This window comes from Aphelocoma coerulescens, chromosome 1A (assembly GCF_041296385.1).
Source record: "Aphelocoma coerulescens isolate FSJ_1873_10779 chromosome 1A, UR_Acoe_1.0, whole genome shotgun sequence".
NCBI classification, from domain to species: domain Eukaryota; kingdom Metazoa; phylum Chordata; class Aves; order Passeriformes; family Corvidae; genus Aphelocoma; species Aphelocoma coerulescens.
Genome location: NC_091014.1, coordinates 4,815,667 through 4,838,208, shown reverse-complemented (window position 1 = coordinate 4,838,208; position 22,542 = coordinate 4,815,667). Strand labels below are relative to the sequence as shown.

The window sequence follows — 22,542 nt, the reverse complement described above, 5'->3', positions numbered from 1 at the left end:
CTGTTGAAACAGCACTGGCTACACAAGGACTGAAAGGGAGAACCTTCCCCCACATCTTACTTGTCCTGCTATTGCCTCTTGAGAACCTTCTCAGACAGGTTCAGCTAAGGGCTAAAATGAAGGTCATGTCACTCACAGTCCATTTTAGGACAAGGACATTGCTTTGGCCAAATTTGCATTCTTCACCCACTGCAGGATTGCACTATGCAGCCCTATAGCAAGAGCAAAACCCCAAATACCAGTGCACCTCCTAACAGGGACCAAGTTTCTAAGCCCAAGGGAAAGCCATTTTAATCTATTTCCAGTTAAAACCTTACACAGCACAGGACTTACTCCAGCCCCTACCAGTGCACAGCTCCCCAGACAAGCAGAAGTTGTGTTGTGAAACACACCACACTAAGCAATATAAATAAACTATTCAGAGAGCTGTGTGCCATGTGCTCCAAAAGCCTTTTGATGTGCCAGCAGAAGCAGGATTTTGACCCTTCATTAAGGAAGAAAAACAAAAAAGGACTTAATTTCCAGAAAAACAGTTTAAAGCTGCACAGCTGCAAGTGTAGCCAAGCGTGTCTAGTTCACTGAGGGGCATCCGAGACTTTGATTTGCATCTAAGGCTTCAAACCACTTTGAAGTCAGGAGAAAAACAACAAACCAAACCCCCAAAAAACCCCCACCAAATATCTTCATATGCTCCAAGCTCAACCTTTACATCTAAATCCATCCAAGTCAGAAAATCCAAATCCTTTATTTTCTACTCCTTAATAAGGGTTGTTTTCTTGGGAAAAATGCAAGGCAAAAATGAAAAGATCATTCCTGTCCGTCACTTAAGGGGAGTTGTCTTGCAATAAGCAAAGCCTGGCTACAGCTCCACTAGGGAGACCAGTCCAGTGAATCCTGGATCCCTGCTCGAAGGACTATCCCCCCCTCTGGACTCAGGATGGGTCTCTCCACAGCTGTCTCTGCACCCAGCCTGGGAGTGGGGTGAGGCAGCTGCTCTGTGCTCACTCTCTCCCCAGGACAGCTGCAAAGTGTTTTTGCATTTTTGTGTTTATAGACAAATACAGTTTGCTAAGAGCAAAGCAAACAGGGCAAAGCCCTGCACTTCACACTTGGAGCAAAAAGTGCCAGTTCTGGGGTGACCCATGGTTTTTTCCAGCAGCAGTACTAACCCAGGCCTTTCCTTGCCCGCACATCAGGGCTGGCTAATGGGGCTTTCAGATTCAGTTTGAATCAGGTCCTGCAGACAGTTCAGATATTTATTTTAAACTAAGTAAAAGGCACGTTCTCAGCTTCCAGTAAACACTCCCTTGTAAGGTGTTGACTGGGATCCATTTCTGAGTCTGTTCTGGAGCCCAGCACAGGCTGATGCTGCAGCATCAGGGCTTTGCACTGAAGCAGCTCCTACAGCTCAACCACAGAAACCAAGCTCTGTGGCTCAAGCTCTTCATCTGCAGGTTTACCAGAACAGCCCTGCTGCAGAAATGCAATCTTCCCCGGTCAGGAAAGATTTCAGCAGCTCCCCTTCCTCCCTTTCAGTGTTAGGGTTGTGCAGAACATTAAGCACATGAAGGCATTTAATGTATGAAGCAATTCTAGGTTAAATATTTATTGGATTCCTTATAAAACAGTAAAAAGAATCAGATCCACTGAGACAATCTTCCCAATTCAATACATTTAAATACATATTGCAAACCAATTCTTTTGAGCATTGTGCATATAAAAGTGTCAACAGTTCAGGTAGTACTGAATACAGACTTTTTTTTTTTTTTTCTTTTTCTATAAAAAAAGCAGACAATCTTTTCATTTCAGTCTCTAGCCCTGACAAAAAAAGAAGTCACACCTAGTTGGCCAGCCAGGGAAATTACATCCTTGTGTCCCCAACCTCAACGTGCCTGCCTGTGGGGCAGATAGGTAAAGCAGATACTGCTCAAGCCTGTACAGGATGCACAGATACCATTCCCAAGACAAGTGCAGGATAGGTCTAAGATGAGGCAGGCAAAAGGATCTCTGTAGATCCATAAGGGTCAACCAGTATTCCCCACCCTACCCTTCCTTGGCCAGCTCAAGGATCACAGTGCTGCTCATTCCTCCACCTCCCTTGTCCTGCTGCTGTCAGATGACCACTTGATAGCTGGGCTGCTTCATTTTCTGGCTGGTTCCCCGGAGTGCTGAAATATCCTGGTCGCTTTCAGACTGGTCAAAATACATGTCTGGAGAGAGCAATACCTAGAAAGGAGAACAGACAGATGCTGGTGGAGTCAAAGGTCTCACATCTTCTCCATACTGCTTGCTGAACGAGTCAAGCACCCCTAGAGAGGTCTGCTGCCAGATCCAATCCTCTCCGGCAGATGAGTAAGGTCTCAAGGTCATCCAGACCATCTCTCCAACAACAGCCAAACAGATTTGGGCACAGGCACCATCTGGTGTCACAGCCCCCTTCCTTGAGAGCAGAATGGGCAGCTGAAGGCTCTGTTCCCCATGGGACAGGACTCACACATGGATATTCGGGCCCAGCTGAAGCCTCAGTGGAGATGTACAAAAACAAGGCCACATATTTTGTGAACAGCTGTACCACATGTAGACCTTTTCCCAGGCCCCCAGCTGCTTGTGACCTCCAGAGCTCAGCCAGAAGGGCAAGCAGAGCTGCAGGCTCAGCTTCAGCCATGGCCAGCCAGCTCAGGAGTGGTGTCCTAGCCTGGCAGCACTTCATTTCTGCCCGGCAGCACCTCATTTCTGCCTGGCACAGCAGCTCCTGGCTCAGTCCGAATTGTGGGAGCCCAGCAGAGCAGTGACACCTCTCACTGGTGCTTGAGGTGAAAAAGCACTTTTTTTTTTGGTTCAGGACCCAAAGGCTGCCCTTTGCCCCCAGGAACACCTACACTCTCAGTAGTTAACTCCACATCTGCAAGTACCATGGGCTGCTCTAAACTAGCTGCCATCAGCCTGGAGCATTCACAAGATGCAGATGGAGCCACGTGCAGGCATCGTCCAGCCACACCCTCTGGAAGAGGAAAAAGGCTGGATTTTATCCAGGAGATGGCTGCACTGACTGAGCTGAAGCCCAATGCCAGCCAGCAGTGTGCACGGGTAAATATTCATGGCTAGACACATTAGAATCATGGAATCCTCAAGGTTGGAAAAGACCTCCTTAGGCTGAGTCCAACCATTAACTCAGCACTGCCAAGTTCACCACTAAACCTAAATGTCCCTGAGCACCACATCTACATGTTATTTGAATACTTCTAGGGATGGTGATTCCATCACTTCTCTGGGCAGTCTGTGTCAGTGCCTGACCACCCTTTCAGTAAAGAAATTTTCCTTAATATCCAATCTAAATCTCCTCTGGTGCAACTTGGTGTTGCGGTGGCTAAGTCCACTTTACACCCCCCAAGTTACCCTAAGAGTGATCTCTCCCTACAATACTGTGCTAGAAAGTTCTCCCTTTGTCTAGATTCTGTTGGTCACTGACCCTCTCCCCCCTCCCATCCCTTTTCCCATTGGCCCCTGTTATGTCACTCAACCTTGCCTCTGCCCCCTAGCCCTCAGACCATTGGTTTTGGATGCTCTGCCCGCCTTTGGGAGCTCTCGGGATAAAACCACGAGTGGGTTTTGTTCTTGGTTCTTTGTCCCTGCTCCCTTCGGGTGTGTTGGTTCCCTTAAGCACCTCAGAAGTGCATGCAGAGAACCCCTCTCACCTCTGTGTCCCCGGTTCGTGCACAGACTGTGGGTGTGAGCGGCTGTGAGCGACCACCCGTGAAGGTGAGATCGTGTGGTGGGTGCTGGCAGAGCGCCGCCTCAGCGGCTCCACAAGGAACCCTGTGGAATAAACGTGGCATCGATCCACCAAAGCCCTCCTTCCATAACTTGGGACCACTCCTTCTTGTCCTGTTCTTGTTACCTGGGAGAAGAGACTGATCCCCACCTGGCTAACAACGTCCTTTCAGGGAGTTGTAGAGAGGAATAAGGTCACCCCTGAGCCTCCTTTTCTCCTGCATCCCCAGTTCCCTCAGCTGCTCCTCATCACAGTTGTGCTCCAGACCCGGCTGTTTGCTCAACCCTATCCTACCCCCATCTCCTCAAACACCCACATTTGGGCAAGAGAAGCTGCACTGTCACTATGAAGTCTCCCTATGCCTGACTCAGGAGCATTCCAGCTCAAAGGCCTAAGTCCAGGGATGGTACATGGACTTTCAGCCCAGTGCTCACACACACAACATCCCCAGCAGCTCAACCTGCCCCAGAGCCCAGGATCCCCTGGGCAAAACCAGGAGCAGGGGGAATTACCCCATCTCTGTATCTCCATGCACAGTTGTGAATTCACGTGCCCTCCACTTGTTAGCACTCAGGCAGCACCCCAGGGCCAGTCACCACAGCAACAAAACCACTAAACAGGAAAAACAAAACTCCAGTGAGTCAATGACTTCAAAGGAGCAGAAGAGCCGCAGGGGAAGATTTCCTCCTCCCCACCCTCACACACACCCCAGCCCCTTCCATCCAGTGTTGTTATCATCACAGTCAGACACCCAAAGGACAGCAGCAGACTGGATTAAGATCTCTAGTTGTCCCCCTCATTGGTCTCAAGGAATTGGTTTTTTTGGTTCAGGACACACACTGGAAAGTTTCCATCTCTGTCACGTGAAGACTTCCTCTGTTTATCACACTGACATTGTGATGCCGTTGAACCTGAAAAAATGTGTGGCTAATTACTCACACGCAGCATTGTGAACTCACTGAGCTCTGACAGGGTGCAACAGAGTGGTTGTGGGGCTTGACAAACTGGTGATTTTGGGTTTCAGCAGAAAACTCAAATCCCCTTGCAGCCAAGCAGGGATAGTGACACAGAGTTGTGCATCCAGATCCATTCAGGCTGCTACCTGCCCACCACACACTTGTAGGAAGCCACATGAGCCAACAGTCCCCCAGTAACCTTTCCACAATTCCCCAGGAAGCAGCACCACAAGACAGCACCTCATTGCCATCATAGTCACAGGACATACCCTCAGATATAATTTTCAAGCCCAACTCCAATTTGAGAGTTTTCAGAACAACTTGGACAAGGCTCTTCACCTGCAGATGCATCCAGGTCAGGATCACAGCAGGCTGGTGGCACAGCTGGGAGTGGGAAAACGTGCTGCTGTCTCACTCAGCAGTCCTCCAATACCTCACACATTCCACAGCATGATTTGCCACGAGTCAGGAGGACTGTGAGGTGGGACAGTTTCCTTCCAGAGGCACCTCTATGCCCACCTTCATTTATCTTCCCTTGTAAGAACCTGGCACCTGAGATCGCCACAAGTTTTAGCTAAGTAAAAATCAAAAAAAAAAAAGAAAGAAAAATTGTTTCTCAGCTAAGCAACAGGCAAATCCAACTTGCTCTTGGAGTTTCTAAGTGTTTCAACACTTGTAAGTAAGCAGCACTGTACTGGTGTCTATCAGCATCTTCATCTAATGAATGCCAAAATACAAAGTTCCTTATGAAGGGAATTAGGAGAGGTGCTGAACTCCATCCTGAGCAGGCAGGCCCTCATGCAGTACATTAACTTTCCTCCCAGCCTCAAAGTAGCCTCTAATTTCACCTTAATTTTTCTCACAAGTACCACTGTTACTGGACTTTCACTTTAAGGGTTGTCTCTAAAAATTTAAGCCTTCAGGAAAGGAACAGAAACTCATCCACCTCCCCAGGGGGAAAAAAAAAAACAACAACTGAAAAAAGATCAAATAAAACATTATTAAAACTGAGTTATTTTCCTGAGTGAAGGAAACAAAGAAATCTCTGATAAGATCTAAAGTTCATTGAGAATTACAAGGGCAAGGGAAAAGAGCCTTGGGTCAAGGGCAGGACACATACAAAGCAAAAAAAGGGCCTTGCAGATGAATTCATTTCCCCAGGCTGAACAGTACTGGATGCAGGCTGGCACGAGAGAGAGACCTTTTTTCTATCCCATAACAGGCAAAAAAAAAATACTCCATGAACATTTACAAGGCAGGGCACGAGACTGAAACAACACAAAACTTAAGACAGGCATGGGAGGAAAGAAGAGTGAAGTTCTTCCAACCACAGAGGGAGTTTGTCCCTTTCATGGATTCAGTGTAAAAGAAGCAGCAAGAGCTCATCCTCTGGCTCACCAGAGGAGCTTTAAAGCCCACAAGAGGCTGCCACTTCCTTGGCTGCAGCCACAGAGTCAGTAAATGACACCAGAGGCAGCACTGCTGTTGTTGGGTTTCTTCTTGCAGCCCAGCTGCTCTACCAAGCCAAGGACAGAGCTGAGTTTTCCTGCTGCCCCAAGAAAAAACATAGAGAGCGAGCTTTTAACAGGTTAACTTCAGCCCACTCTTTCCATTCTCCTTCCTATCTCTCCCCCTCCTTTTCCAAACACAAACTGCAGGTTCATGTGAAAATAATGACACTCCATTGGTGAGATAGGCAGAGGGTTGAAATTCAAGTCGGCAGCGAGATGGGAGCTGGTGGCGCCTGCAGCGAGACAGCGCTGATGAACCCTGATAAATCATGGGACACATTAGCTCTGCCCTACAGAGACACTCCTCAGCCCCCCTTCCTCCTCCACTGGGCAGCAGTGAGAGAAGAAATTCCCCCACTTGAACAGGTTATTAGCAGCAACAAGCCCAGAAAATGCTCATTTTCTGCTTTTGAGTCTAAATTCCAGTCAATCCAGCTGTAGGGCTCAGCCAGACAACACAATCTTTAGTTCACAGCTTAAGAACCTGACATGTGAAGCAGGAGCCTATGCCTATTCCTCAAGGTCCAGTGCCAAGAAAGAGTTGGAAAACAGGTCACCCACTTCTGCATTTCTTCATTAGCTTCCTTCTCTGCCCAAAATATTTGTCAGGCCAGAGGCACAGGAACATGCCTAGGCATAAAGGAGGCAATCCCTGCAGACTGTTCTGAGGAGAAACCAGTTCCCTTGGTAGCTCCACTGCAGTGATGGATCAGAGGGTTTCAGAGTGGACAGATGACCTGCACATTGTTCAGCTTTTGCTGAAGTCTTCAGAGAAAAGCAGTCAAGTACTTGGAAGATGGGAGAAACCTCTGACAGAAAGTAGGAGATTGTGGGAATTGTTTCCACCACTTGAAACTTCCTGTCTAGGTTGAGCTGCCAGCAGAGGCTTTCAGAGCATCTGGAAATTAGCAGGTACCATCTCTTCAGATTATCCAAAACTGAGACAGAGGTCACAAAACACTTGCAGTGTTCCAGTGGAATAAGGCAGAGGTCCAGCACCGTTTCCATGGAGGAGGAGTACCTGTGACTCCATCTGCCCATCCACGGCAGCCACCATCCATGGGACTGGATGTTGCAAGGCTTGGTTCCAAAAGCTGGGAAGGAGGTTGTTGTCTCAAATAGAGATATCACCTCCTTACCTCTGCTTCTGAGCTGGTGTAATTTTAACTGACCTTGGGTCTTCAGGAGCACATCCAGTGAGCAGGGCAGGGCTTTACCACCAGTGACCTCGCCAGAGCTGTTTATCCAGGCAGGGCCAGGAAGAGTGACTCACTTATATCTCAACAGCTGCTCACATCTGTCTGCCCTCCCTGCCAGAGGGAGGATTCCTCTGACACTGCATGGCCAGTGGCCACTTCCCCACTGCACCCCTGGGACAGAGAAGCCTTGGCTACTGTGCAGACTGCCAAGCACACACTGTTAAAACATTACTACCTCTGTGGGTGCTGCAATATCACCAATGATGGGCCATCCCACCCATCAGCACGAGAGCTGAGTTACTCCTCATGAAAGGGCTCTCAGAGAGCAAGAGCTATTTCTGTTCATCCTAAATTCCTCAGCAGAAGCTCCTCCAGGAGCCAGTCTGTGATTGCCAGAAATTATCTTATCTCTGTAAGTCTTGCCAGTGAGCTGCAGGATATCAGCAGTCATACACAGAACACACTGAAACCAGGCCTGGGTGCCAGGAGAAAGAAGGGAATTCCTCCCAGGGACCAAGACTCTGGTCTCTGCCCAAAGGTCAGTAAGAAGCAGATGCCACCTACCCAACAAGCCACACATCATTAAGACAAACAAAGTCTGCTGGAACTGCAGCATTTCCTCCCCCCACCATAACTTTTAAGTGTCAAACTCAGACTACACAAAACACAACCTCCTCCAGCTAAGGGACAATTATCTGTTTGAAAAAAATACCAAATGCTGACAAAAATAGGATTCCCAGCTAAGCCTTGTCCTCTAAAAAGGATGCTAACAATTACAGTGAGGAAACTAAGCTCTTCCCAGCTAAAATTAATTACAACTAAATATAGCAAAGCTCAGAGTGACAGTTTCAGCCTGCACACACATATCAGTGCAAAAGCCAGCTCATCCCTCCAAGATACTGTCATCATTCAGGGCAATGTTTCAGCAACACTTCCTGGGCTGTGACACTGCTCATGGTCAGACAGAGTGAGTTTGACTTTGCAGGGTGACCACCAACATTCATGAAGCACCACCTCAGGTCTACGCAATGTGATGTTCTGTTACACAGTTGTGGTAAAACACACAGACCATCCCACAAGTTTGCATCCCTGGTCTTACCTGAGATTCCTCAGTCCTCCTGGCCTGAGGAGTTTCTATGGATCCATTGATGTCTAGGGTATTCTTCTGCTTGCATTTCCTCATGATCAAGCTGTCCACAACCCAGAACATAATGGCCTTGGGGAGAAAGAAGTTACATGAATACACAGCAGAGACCAGAATACAGAGTCATTCAATCACAGATATTTCTTCTCCTTTTGGGTTCTCCAGACACCCAGCCATGATCAACCTTGTATCTAAATCAGTCCTGCATCAATTGTGTCCATATGGATTGGATGAGTCAAACTCCTGAGGTCCCTTCTTACACAAGTCCTATTGTTTCCACAATCTGGGTCGAAGACCCAGATTAAAAAAGACCATGATAGGCCAAGTTTCCACCAGAACAAAACCACTGAACCAAGCTCCATCCAAGGTTCATCTGCCTGAACCAGTCCCTGGTCAGTTCTTTGAGGACCAGAATTTGCTTTCTAATGTGGAAATGCAGCTGGGATGGTGGAGAGAGGCAGATCAGTCCAACTTTGCCAGTGCTGCATCCATTGAAATGTGCATGGGATGAGTTGAAAGTGAGTTCAACTCCCTGCTTGTCCAGGGAGCATCTCAGTGTTAACACCGTGTTCCCACTTCCCACCTTCGCAGGAACTGAGCAGCAGGTCAAGGATGACCCAGAACCAGGGGACCAGGAAAGAGCTGAGCTTTCAAGAGGTTTTGTGGAACTAGTTTTGAGAGGAACAACAGTTCTGGGTAACCTTGATCACCTTATCTTGCTGTAACACAATCTGACATCCAGCCAAGTGACTGGATTGCCAAGGTTACAAGCCATCCTATAGGACCTCAAAGGGTTTTTGGGCATCCTCAGGCCCATAGCTTGCTGCTGAGATGAGCTCTCACCTAACAAGACACAGTTTTATTCCAAGAGGTGAAGAGTCAGTCCCACAGCAGCTCAAAGAAAGGGACAGGAATTGGGAACAGAGACCGGGGCAGAGACAGAATTGTGACAGATATATTTATTTCCACACCCCTCCACCCTGTCCCAGCCACTTCAAGGCTGCCCCCAGCCAGTCCCTCCCATGAGGGTGGACCATGATTTCCAAACCAGCCCACCCAGCACTGCAGGGGCACCACTTACATTGACTATGAAAGGCACAATGAACATGACCAGGACGAGTTCCAGCTGGGGGTTTGGGATGTAACCCAGGAGGATCTGCTGAAGCTGCAGAGGAGAAAACATTTAGAGGCATTATTTGCACAGCTAGGTTGCAAGATCTTTGATGAAAACTGGTTGCCTTCTTACATGAACAGCCAGAGCTCTGCAGCCTGTGCTTCAACCCCACTCTTAAGAGAGATAACATAGGATATTCCCTTTGCCCAGCTGCCAAACACATCATTTTGTACAGAAACAAGCACTGCCAGTCTTTCAGTGTAACTATCCGTGGCAACAGCTGGTGGGACTTCCCCAGGCTCCCTGGAGCTCATCTGCTGAACAAGGGCACCAGCCATGAGCAATAACCATGGAGAGGAATCCAGCAGCCTCTCTGAATCTGGATTCGTTCTGCTGAACAAATTCACATCCAAGTTTGAGCACTGTGGGCTACTGGGTTTGAAGAACAACCCTTAAACAGGTAAGTGCCCCCAGACTGCTGGAGACAACTCCTCAGTCAAGTTACACACAGTGCCTGGTACCTCAGAGCCTGATGCAAGTCCATTCCAAACTGGAGTTACCACTGACTCCCGGAATTGGGTTTTATACCCATCACACCTATCTGATACCAGGTATGTGGGCTAAAAGCCCCACAGGCTATTATTTTTATTTTTTAAAGAGAAACTTCTGATCAACACAATTAACATTGCATCAGCTGCCATGCAGAAGCAGCTAAACAGAAAAAGACAACACACTATAGCTCTTTCCAAATTAACCTCTAAGAGTCCCCCTGGTTTAGGCACAGGATCACAGAACATCAACATGGACTGACTTAACAGAATAAATAGAAATCCTCTGGCAGAACCAAAGGAGCTCAGCTGCCAGCCCAGCCCATTTTAGCCTTCCAAGAATAGGAAGGAAAATGAAAGCATCATCTTATTCCATTAGCTTTTGACTAGCAAAAGAATGCACCAAAAGCCAAACCATTATGAAAGTCATGTTTCCCAAAATTTAAGTAATAGCTAATGATTACAGAGTGATGTCAACAAGTGTGAAGATTAAAGGCCTTCAATAATGGGAACCATGAATCAGGCTGACAAAAAAACAAACCACAACAGCTACAGCTACAAAAACACTGCTTACCTTTGTCCAACCAGGGATAAGCAGGACAAGGCTAATCACGGTCTTCTCAAAAACCATTATCAGCAAATAGAGGATACACTGGCCAATCCAGGCAGCAGCTTGTGGAGGGTCACCTGGAAAAAGAGAATATTAAATCTGGGACAGAGGAAAGGAGGAGACAGACTGGCAGAAAACTTGCTTCATGCTTGATACTGACCCTCCTCTCTAGAAGGACCAATCCATAACCTGCACTCTCCTCTATAAAATAAAGTAAATGCAAATAAATCATTAAAGATACCATCTGCAATGTGCTCCCTGCCAAGCCTTACCCACATAGTTGCCATAAACGATTTTAAAATTTCAAGTCACCATTTTCACTGCAAGCAGCATAACTTCTCAGGCCTGAACAGAATTATTTTATTGCGCTGACGAAGTGAAGGGCTGGTTATGTGATACTGTCTGAGCAAGAGACAGGGGCTCCATCATCCCAGGTTTTAAAGCAACTCAGTCAAAAAGAATCAATGCTAATTAAATATGAATGTTTCCAACGGGGTACTCACCAAGTAATAAGGAAAAGCATATTTGTACTGTTAACAACAATAATAGTTCTGTATCTATTACATGTGCTTGCTTCAGCCCTCTGTGAGCACCCTGCCAGCTGGTTATCACCTCCCCTGGCTCACCAGAAGATCTCAGGTCTGCAAAACTGAGCCACTGTATCTAGCTCAGGAAAGCTGCAGCATTTCCTCTTACCACTTAAAAACAAAGATAACCCCTGGCAACTCTTGCTCCCAGCATAATCTGTCCAGAATTTGGAATTCCATCCGTGCAAGGGAACCCGGGCAGTTGGCACTGTGAGATGCAGTGCTCAACGTGGTGAGGTGGCAGCAGGCTGGGAGCTCTGCTTCACTTTTGGCCACTTTTCAGCACAATTCTGTCGAGATGTGGCAGGGGAAGACAACACCAGCAGTCTGCAAAGGCACATTTATCTACACCAATAAAAAGCTCTGGCCATAAAACCCAGCAGCACATACTGGGAGTTAGTAAGGGCTGGTGTCCAACCAAGCCCCAGATCCGTGGGGATCCACTTCCCAGCAAGTGCAACACAGGTTTACAGGTACATTTGTCCTTATTCTGTCATTTGGTAGCAACATACCAGAACATCTGCCCCGTTGCAAAGCTACAGCTAAAAAGTAGGGGCATCCTGGTAGTGTCCAAGGTAGGATCACCTTGTGCCCCAAACTCTGAATTGCTCAAGCTGTGACTGAGAAGGAAGCAAAGTAGGGGAGAGAGAAGGACCAGGAGGCTGAGGGTGCAAGGATGAGGAGAGCAAGCAGAGAGAGCCAAACCAGCAGGAACTGCATGGAGGGAGGGCAGGAAGAGGGAGCCAGGAAGGTTATGTGGAAACACACCCAGCAGAACCCACGGAGGATTTCGGAGAGCGGAATCTCCGCTCCCTGGCAGGCAACAGCTTAATGGGTGGTCTGTGAGGAGATGGGAGCAGTGTTAGAGGCAGCTGGCAGCTACAGGCTGGTGTCAGAAAGGCTTTGATCCTCCTAAAAACCTCTCCCAATAGATCAGGATGCCTGGCTGCCTTTGGCACACACGTTGGGTCTAGTGAACCTTTTTACCCCATACTCCAAAACAAACCAATTCTCCCAGAAACCCCCATGTTACCACCACCCATCAGAGCTCCCAGTACAAACAAAACAAGAAAACAAACACATCTGTTGTGTCCTTCCTGCATTTGAACTCTTTCCCTTTCGATCTGTGTTGTCAGCTGTGCTCTGTCCCCCATGGAGGGACAGGACTAACAGCCACAGCACCCTTTGTGAACTGGCTCTCTGTGACAGCACTGCCCTCTGTCATCTCAGCTTGCCCAGAAAGCAGCAGAGAGTTTGAGATCCCTCCCAAATACCTGTCCCCTCGCATCCTTTTGGGGACAGGTCATTACCATGTACCATCACAAGAGCAGGCTGTGATTCTTTGTTCTGCATTCTGTGCACTGGCCAGCCCGAGGCAGGTTTTGGCTCACCAGGCTGATACACGGACACTAGGAAAGACAACCTGCTAATTCTTAACCCATCCTAGGCATGGACATGCCTGGGTAGTCAGGACTTAACTTCCATGCCCACCAGGGAGATCAGAGGGTGTTTCTACTGTTATTTTTTGCTGCATCCTGATCTCCCAAGTACAGGAGGCTGCTCTATACCAAAATGATTCAGGGCAAGGGTGAAAACGAAACAGCAGCATGGCCTTAAGGGCTGCAAAGATGACTTAGAGACAGCAGCTCATTTCCACTTCACCAAGGAATGCAGCTGTTTGCTTGTTACCTCAACAGGTATGGAATCATCCAAGGACCACTCATCCACCCCAGTGTCCATCATCCACTGATCCACCACCTAACACCACTCATTCACCTAACTCTGACCAATACCAGGAACATTCAAGTCAGCATTTTCTGTGAAGCTTTTGGTGTGGTCCCTAGACAAGCCCGTAAGACAGATTTGCCCCATCTCCTCCTTCCACAGGAGGGAAAGGCTGGAAGACTTGAGCTGAGCTCATGTAAGTGCTGGTTTCCTACAGAAAGCTGGTCAGATGGGCTCTCAGATTCTGCCTGATGTCTTTAATGGATTAAGTGCTGCCCAGAGCTGCCCTGTTCTGTGGATGGGAAAGGATTCTTCTTGCAGGAAGAGTTATCAATGCATAAACCTCAAAGAGAGCCCACAAGACTTTCATGCTGGCAGCCAGTAAAACTGATCTGCTACCTGGAGGCTAAAAAAAAATTTAAAATAAAATAGATGTCCTCTTCCTACAAGGAAAGGAAAGCTCTGACACAGCAGAGTGAGGAACTGGTCCGAGTGATCTTTGCAGCCTCCACATCACAGCTGTTAGGTGATTATATGTATCCCACTCCCTTTGAACCCTTCCACTTTCTTGTTCCTGGTTCTAGCTGGGAGGTAACCCAGGACACCTCAGCTCCACACATGGAGTCTATCACAAACCTGCTGACTTTCTGGTGGGGGAAGCCATGCAGCCAATCAATGTGATTGATAAAGCAAACTTCGTTTATTGGCAATACAGAGGCACTTATACAGTATTGAGTGTACATGCTTATCAGTTCTTTAATTAGTTTAAACTTACAAAAGCGCATTCTTACTTCTACATAATTGGGTTAGATAAAAGACTACATTTGGCAAGCTTCTGTGATTTATGTTTTGTCTTGAGAGATCAAAAGATCTTCCTCCCTTCTCATGGTCAGCACATCTTTATCAGAACAGCACTGTACCTCCTAAAAACTCCCTTTTTGTTCTCAGGCCTGTTTCTCACGCAGGCATTTTCTCATGGAGGCTTTTTCTCATGCAGGCCTTTGCTTGCAGGCCTTTGCTTTGTACAGTTCTTTTATTGATTTGTTTTATCAATGATCCATGTCCCTGACCCTCTAACCATTCTCCAACACAAACCTCTCCCTTTAGCTTAATGAACACCCTCTGCTAAAACCTTCTTACAGCCACCTCCCATCCTCACAGCAATTAATATCCTCCTTCACCCTGAAGGATGCACCCACTGAATTCTGACTGCTCTCCTCCAGCAGCATTGTTGGTGCTCCCCACCACCAGCAAAACTTCCTTGGAGCAGCCCAAGGACCACTGGAGCCCGTGGCAACCTCACACAAACGTGTCTCATATTCCACTTGTGCGTGGGAGCCCAGCTGCTGGGGAGCCAGAGCAGCAGTGCTTGAGGTATTTGAGCTGTTACCACACAACAGGATTAGTTTTAATCCAGGCTGCCTAATGCACCAAGCTGTCAGCACAGCCCACATGTTACTGCCAGACAGCTTTATTTACAGTCTTCTGGGGACTGTGTGTGCACAGAGCAGGTAGGAAAAAAGCTTAACCACAGCCAAAGTGGAGGGTTCAGGGGGTTTGAGGAAAGGCAAGTGGTTTGAAAGCACTGAAAGCTGTACTGGCTGACAAGGTCAGGGTAGAAAAAGTCAGTAAAAACTTGAGATACTCAAATGGCACCTCCAAAACCAAGGGATCTAATTATCAGTGCCAAGTACAGAGGAGGGTGGGAAATAGCAGTAAACTGAATTGTGTGAAATGCTCACTTGGAGGGCAAAACCAGGCTTTTAGAGATGAGAATGTGATGCATCAGAGCAGCCAGGTGGGTCCAGTGGACACCCCAGACCCTCTCTGCATATTCTGCACCTGAACTAAAATGACTGAATCATAGAATGCTGTGGGCAGGAAGGGACCCCATGGGCAGGGACACCTCCCACTAGACCAGGTTGTTCAAAACCCATCCAACCTGGCCTTGAACACTTCCAAGGATGGGGCATTCCCAGCTCCTCTGGACAACCTGTTGCACTGCTGAACTGGCAAAAAGTGAGTGCACACTTGGAATCTGCTGCCAGTGTGCAGTGTCACACCACTGGTCTGGATCTTTGGTCTCTGTGGATATTCCAGTTGCAGGGAACAATGCTCAGTCCTCTCCTCACTTTCCCTCCTGGTCCTAGGGGTGGAGAGGCCCAGCAGGCTGAGGACAGGACAGCCCCTCAGGTTAGAGATATTTCCAGCAGTGTTTCCTCAAGCATTAGCAGCCAGCTCCCTTGACTGCTCCAGGACGTGGGAATATTTGTTATGGAAATTTTGCACAACATCACCACGGGGCCAAAAGCAGCCTACACAGGTCCTCAGTTAAACTCAGCAGCTGGCACAGAGTATATTCTCTTAGAACTAAATTTGACCAGCAGAGTTCAACAGGCCACTAAACAGACTTTGAAGGCCTCCAAGCAAGATGCCTTTCCATTTCCAGACACTGAAGGAGCACAAAGCATCAGGCTCAGATAGCCAGTGACCACAGCTACAGTCACACACAAGTCAACTTCCAGATGGGCATCCAGAGGGACATTTTCCAGTGAGAACACTTTTCCCCCCCCTCATTTCTTAATGCGCCTCTAGAAAAATTTACTTGCACATTGCAGGAAATCTCTCTCTTAATGCAAATTTGTGGCATTTGCTCACTTAAAAGAAATACTGGGGTATTTCTAAAGTAATCCTGGAGAATTATTAACCACAATTAAAATGTCAGGACACTGCAGCCATCCAAAGGGGTCTGCTAGGGAGCTGTTCATTGCCATGTGGAGGGAGAAGACAGCTGGACCAGTCTGGAGATGAGGCAAAGTTCAACCAGGCTTGATCTGCACACCCTGACTGGAGCCAGCACCTCCCCTGCTCAGTCTGTCCAGGTCCAACACCACCTCCAACAATTTGGGTATCCATCTCCCACATCTTTTGAAGCTTAAAATCTGCTTTATTCTCTTCCCTGTGCTGGTTCCCTACAGGGACAGCTCCTATAGCCATGACCTGCTACAGCAATGGTGCATTTGTGGAATGTCACAGAATCATCACAGAATGGTTTGGGTCAGAACAGACCTTAAAAAAAAATCCCCTAGTTCCAATCCCCCTGCCATGGGCCATCAGGTTTCTCATGGTCCCACATCCAACCTGGCCTTCAACACCTCCAGCAGTAGGAGTTTGTTAGCTTTGAGTAGGTGTAAGGCAACCATCACGCCCCAAAGCCCACCTGTGCCAAGAACACATTTCCCTAATCTTTGATCTTAGGAGCCAGGCATCCTGAGAAAAGACAGCACCTTCCAAAATGCAGTTTCGTGTGCTTAGAGGCAATTCAGAGAGTAATCAAGAGCTGCTGGGCAAAGATGGAGTAACATAAGCAAACAGGAGCCTTGGATTCCCCACTAGCTGTAAAAAAGGTCATTCCTGGCTGCAGCAGTGTTTGGCCACGAGCTCAGGCACAAGAGAGGCTGACCTCAGAATTCCTGTTCCTGCGTTTTTGGAAATATGGAAGTAATTGATTTTTCTAAACAGTTCTGGGCAGCTGGATGCTTAAAATAGTAGCATAGATTTAAGTGCTTTCCCTCTCCTTTACTTTGCTTGTCCATTAAAGCAGCTATTGCATCTGCACCAGGGGACCCAGCCTGGGCTGTGGAGGCAGGAGAAGCAACCACAGAGCAGGAGAAACTGCTGTAGCCCACACCAAAGGACAGCTGCAGTGGTTTGCATCAGTTGCAGGGATGCTGGAAGGACACGGCTGCAAGAGATTTTTTTTTGCTTTTGTTTTTCTCTGAGTTGATGCAGGAAGATGGGTACTGGCTCTACTGGACAAAACCACAATCATTCTGTTCTGATGGTTGGAGCAAAGGCTGAGTGCTGTTTGCAATGTGGATTTGGTGCTCCCCTGGTTTTCTCCTCTGCACGAATTATGTTGCTTCCCTCAATTCTCCTGAGGAGCAAAAGTCTTGTAGAGCAATTAGCCCAGAAAATGAATCATATTCCTGGAGCCTGCATCAAACTGCACAAAGTTTACAAGCGTCTTCCCAGCCGTTTTGGAAGTTACTTAACACCAGAGATGAGGACAGGAGTGTTTTCCTTCCCCAGCCCTGCCACAGGATTGCCTTGGACATGTCACTTGGCTCCTACCTGAATTTTCCACTGGGGTCACTCTGGCCAGAGACCTGCACCAAAAACTGTACTTGATGGATGAGATATTTAACCCCCAATCCAAGAACTAAATTCAAGCAACAACACAAACTTATTTTTGCTAATGAAAGCGAGTTTTTCTCAAAGGAATGAGTTGTTTCTGTGGTCTAAGCCAGCCCTAACGAGGGGCCAGCTACAGCTCAACAGAAGTTCATCACTGCTCTGCCAATACACTTTGCCTGTTTCCTTGCTTCTGCTCAACTGCAGACGTGGCACGCAAAGCTGAAGCTGTGTCCTGAGGTGGTTGGGCTTCCAGTCCTTGTTGCTTAAAAGGGGAAAAGCTCCAGTTCCTGAACTAAGCATATCTGGATTCTTCTGCTGTCTCATCTGTCTGACTTTAGGGATCTATTATAAAGGAGGAGGCATTAGGGAAAATACAAAAGGTAGTCCCACCACCCAATGCCTGCTGTCAGGATGCTGAACCGGCTTGCCATCAGCCTTTAAAGCCACTCTCAGGTTTGAGAGCTGGCCCTGCCACATCACATCATCTCATTCCTACTCTGTAGCTGCTCCTGCTGCCTTCACAAACCCCACCATGCCCTTCATCCTCTGCCATGAGCCATCTGCACACGCTGAGTGTGAGCCTCAGTAAGTTCACAAGGCAGTGCAGTCCTCCAAACTAATCCTAGTTCAGCCCAAGTTTCACCAGCCCAGATACCAGAGCAGCTACTGAAAATACAAAGAAACATGACTAACTTCAGAATAGACTTAATGATTAAGGTCTCAAAGGCAAGACTGCAATTTGTATGTATACAGTAAGATGTATTTTCTCAAGCATGACCGAATTCATCTGTACATTAGATGTAATGTGAAGCAGGCAAAGCATTAATTTTTCCCTTTCCTGTGGCTTCGCCTGGCTCTGCTCCTTTAGAAGGGAACTGCTACCCTCTAGTGGGGCTGGCTGAGAGCAGCTTCTTGGAAACGTTTCCTCCGTCTCAAGGTAGGAATTTAAAAAGAAAGAGGCCAAACTTGAGAACTCAAGTTTTGGGGCCCTGTTGTGCCTGGCCGATGCCCACTACAGGTCAAGGCAAATGCAAGAGCAACTCCATATTCTGAATGGAGATGGTAGGAAAAAACCCAGAGAAGAACCCCACAAAAGAACCCCAAACACCTTAATTTACCACATGGATGTCCTGGGGTGTATTACACCTCCAAGGAAATGTTCAGCTTTTCATCACCACCCTGCTACGCTCCAGTGTCCCAGCATTTAATTCAACAACCATCCTCTTCTGTGAGCTCCTTGGAGAAGGCAGCTGCTCCTGTTATAGCTCCAGACTGTAGTTCCTGCCATTTTCTTGTCTCCATTCCCAGCTGGAGCACACCAGCCCCCTCTGGGCAGAGCAGGTGACACCTACCATACTCCCCGAAGACCAGGTACGTGTATTTCTTGTGCTGCACAATCCAGGAGACAACTTTCACACCCAGCCAGATCAGCAGCATCCCCAGCGTGGCATCAAGGATGAAATTAATAAGGTAGCTAGGAACAGAGGAAAATTCAGGTTTCAGCAGTGTTCTTAAGTTTTATTCAAAACCTTTAATTTCAATACGGAAATAGATAAGAAAACCTCCAAGATTTTAAATAACCCCACGTAACAACCCAAACTGGCCTCCTTTCTCTTTTATTGCATTTTCCTAAGTCTTACCAGCAATTTCTTAGTTTAAAACCTCATTCAGGAGAGAAGGGACAGGCTCTACCAACTCTCTGGCACTGCTCATTTATTCATATGCAATAAATACTTATTAAAAGGTTATCCCCCCAAAAAGGAGGCTTTCCATTTGCATCATCTTTTTTTCTTATTAAAAAGAATGAAATCCCAAGTTTCAGAGCAAACAGAACCAAATTATTCTAGAATTTCACACAAGAAAATGGCAGCTTTTTGGAGACCACAGCTGCTCTACAAACTGGGCAGCAGAAGAGGCAAAAAGCCCATTTTTCTGAGCAGCTGCAAGAGGCTCCCAAAAACAGGGACACAGACTGAGAGGCAGGTTTTGGGAGAGGTGGTGGGCCCTGGCTCAGCAGTGGGAATCCTGAGGTCCCCAAAAACCTCGAGTTCAGATCCCAGTGCAGATCCAGGAGCTGAACCCATCCCTGCCAGGGGAATTGGGCTCAATGGATTTGCTCTGCAGCTTTGGATGTTTAAGTGCCACTGGGCAAAGCGCCAGAGGCAGGAGACTTGCAGGGACCTTGCAGGGATTGCAAGGTCCAAGCTCTAATCCAGGGCTTGGTATTTTAATGAACTCCAAAAGGAAAAAAAAAAAAATCACATAGACTAATGTGTTTTTTATGCAGTTTTCCATTATTGCAATATTTTCTGCCAGATTTCTACAGCATGAAGAAAACACCAAGCACAGAGCTACCAGCAGTGAACATTTCCTTTTCCAGAACTTGATACTGCCTCTGAACCAAGAAATTGAGAACAACAATCTGCTTTTGATATCCACTTCGAAAGCAGTTAACATTAAGTTTTTCTACAACCAAAAAGCTCAGACTGGCTTTTTACAGTTTCCAGCTGCTGAAATCAGAGCATTCCATACAAACATGAGGCTCTGGCAGTTTGTACCATGCAGGACACAGAGTAAGAGCCTCAAAGCTCAGGGACAGGGCTGAAGGGTTTTAAGCTGCCTGGTTCAGGATGACAAGCCAGGCAGTGCAGGGAAACATAAAACACACATCAAAAATAAACAACACACCCAAAGGGCACAGGATAAGCATGAAAGGGTTTATTTTAAAACACTGTCCGTTCAAAAAAACAACAATACATCATTTGAGGGGTTATGTGCAGCCCCAGCCAAACTTGTGTCTGCTTAAAGAAACGTATCAAGGTGCAGCACTTTAATATAAAAAAAGGAAACAGGCCAGAAAGTTTTAAGGAGCATTTTGGAGCCTAGAGGAGTTTCTCAAAATGAGACGAGGTTAATTCTAAAACTAAATTTTTATTTGCAAAGCGGCTGAAGTAAAGGTGGCACTTCCACATTACATCTGAAGTTTGGGTTAGAAATCCCCCAAACAGGACCAACAAAGAAGACAACAGAGACCACAAAAACAAGCTCAGCAGGGTTTATCTCCAGGCAGTGCTTCAAATGGATCCGTTTACACTGTTTATGACCCTTCCCAACACAATTCTCCCTTTGACAGATGCATGATTTTAAGTGCCTTGTGTACTTACAGAGAGCAAGGGTCCTCCTCAGTGAGATCAGACAGAAAAACATTGGCAAAGTGAATGAAGAGGGCACCTATTGCTTGCTTGGAGGTATCATAAAACCTGGAGGAAAAAAACAAGATTTTCTGGAGGAGCTATAGAGGGAATTTCATTTCTAGGGAGGACCAACTACTTTATGGAGGTTTCCTTGGGAGGCAGCAGCACATTTCATTTAACAACTAAATGTCATGCAGGATACACAGGGGGGGCCTCAAAGATTGTTCATATAAGAGAAAATAATATTATAAACACGGTCTTCTCAAGTTTCAAATGAAAAATCTCACCATATCCTCCAGGGACGCCTCTCTGCCTTTGGTTCCTTAAATCGCTTTACTGCAAAGAGAATTAGAGAGGTTACATTACCCAGATGAACCACTCCACGTGTGCAGCCCACACCCATCTTCACTGCAGAAGCAGTCAAAAAATCCTGCAGGACCCTCAGCATTTGCAAGGTAAAAGCTGAGCAAAGCCAAAGGACCTCCCCAGGGTGGTGGTGGAATCACTGTCCTTGGAAGTGTCCAAACGACACGTACATGGTGCTTAGGGACACAGGGTAGGGGTGGGCTTGGCACTGCTGGGTTAATGGTTGGACTTGATGTCCATGGAGGGCTTTTCCAGCCTTAATGATTCCATGACTCTATTCTCTGGCCTGGATGCAAACCAACCAGAGGCAATGCCTGCACCCATGGGTCAGCGGGATGGACAGCAGAGGTGTTCAGAGAGAGGTGGGTGCTTCCAGCATCCCCATGCCATGGGAAGTGACCTAGGGAAAGCTAGGGAGGGGTCATCACTACCTACCAGCCCTAAAAAATCCTCCCAGGAAACTTGAAATTACGTTAGTGACAGCAAAGGAACTCCTCCTTCTTTGAAAACACACAAGGTCAGGTAACTGCTCTGTTCTCTCCATCCAGGTTTGAGCACTCAGGCTCCCCCCAAGGGACAGCCTGGGCTCATTCCCCTGGGAAATGCCTTCCTGATGCAACATGGAAGGATGCAGGGACTTCCCTGACCTGAGCCTTGACATTTCAAAAGTGCAGCTTTGTACTGCTTTTACTGGCAAGGCAACAGGGCAATAGATGAAAAGGTAACAGCGATAGGACAATGAGGAACTGTTTTCAACTAGAAGAAGAGATATTTAGACTGGGGAGAAATTCTTTACTGTGACAGTGGTGAGGCCCTGGCACAGTTTGTCCAGAGAAGCTGTGGCTGCCCCTGGATCCCTGGAGTGTCCAAGGCCAGGCTGGACAGGGCTTGGAGCAACCTGGGATAGTGCCCATGGCAGGGGGTAGAATGAGATGGTCTTTAAGGTCCCTTCCAACACAAACCATTCTCTAATCCTGGGGTCTCTCTAATCCCAGGACTTCAGTCAGGCACGTGCAGGGCTTTTGTGTCAGTCTCAAACCCACCAAAACCCAGCACTGCAATGACCTGATCCATTATTGCCAGTAATGAGTAACAAAGCATCAGTCAAGTTACACCAGACACTGCTGCAGCAGTTTGTGCTATCCCTGCCCAGAAACAAAAAGCTGTTGTCCCTCATCCAGCTGAATCCCACCACAAGATATCCCTGCAGCAATGACTTCCATCAGTACAGACAAGATCTATCATCACTGTGTCCTTCAAAGGCCCATTTGCATTTCCCCTACCCACAAGCATCAGACCCACGGACCAACCAAGTGGCCAGAAGTGTTTAAACCAAGCCTCAGCTCATGGGGGCAAAGAGCACAATGCTGCAGAGAAGCTGTTGGAGGGGTGTTCAGGCCATTAGGCCAGCCAGCTGACCACTAGCTCAACCACAGGAGCACCAGGGGTGATTTTCATTATTTTCTTAATGAGAAGTGACATGTTATGTATCCACAGCCACTCAGGCTAGAAATACAGTAATTCAGTGTGATAAGATGACAAGTAAGAGGTAAGAAGTTAATGGTGTGGTGCCTTGTTGAACACAGCTTGTCATGCCTCATTAGATTTAAGAGAGTTAT

The 22,542-nt window shown here is 47.3% G+C and overlaps 1 protein-coding gene across 1 annotated transcript in view; it reads right to left on the bottom strand.

Annotated features, from left to right (window-relative positions):
* Positions 1-1,590: 1,590 nt before the first annotated feature.
* The window catches only part of LOC138121234 (store-operated calcium entry regulator STIMATE-like), a 30,377-nt gene continuing 9,425 nt past the window's right edge, over positions 1,591-22,542 (bottom strand). Inside the window, exons 2-8 of the mRNA XM_069034552.1 lie at positions 20,845-20,893; positions 20,528-20,623; positions 18,716-18,837; positions 10,819-10,931; positions 9,664-9,747; positions 8,538-8,654; positions 1,591-2,226 (exon numbers count right to left, since the gene is read on the bottom strand). Coding sequence (XP_068890653.1) covers positions 2,113-2,226; positions 8,538-8,654; positions 9,664-9,747; positions 10,819-10,931; positions 18,716-18,837; positions 20,528-20,623; positions 20,845-20,893 — 695 coding nt within the window. The 3' untranslated portion in view covers positions 1,591-2,112. The remainder of the gene's footprint in view (positions 2,227-8,537; positions 8,655-9,663; positions 9,748-10,818; positions 10,932-18,715; positions 18,838-20,527; positions 20,624-20,844; positions 20,894-22,542) is intronic.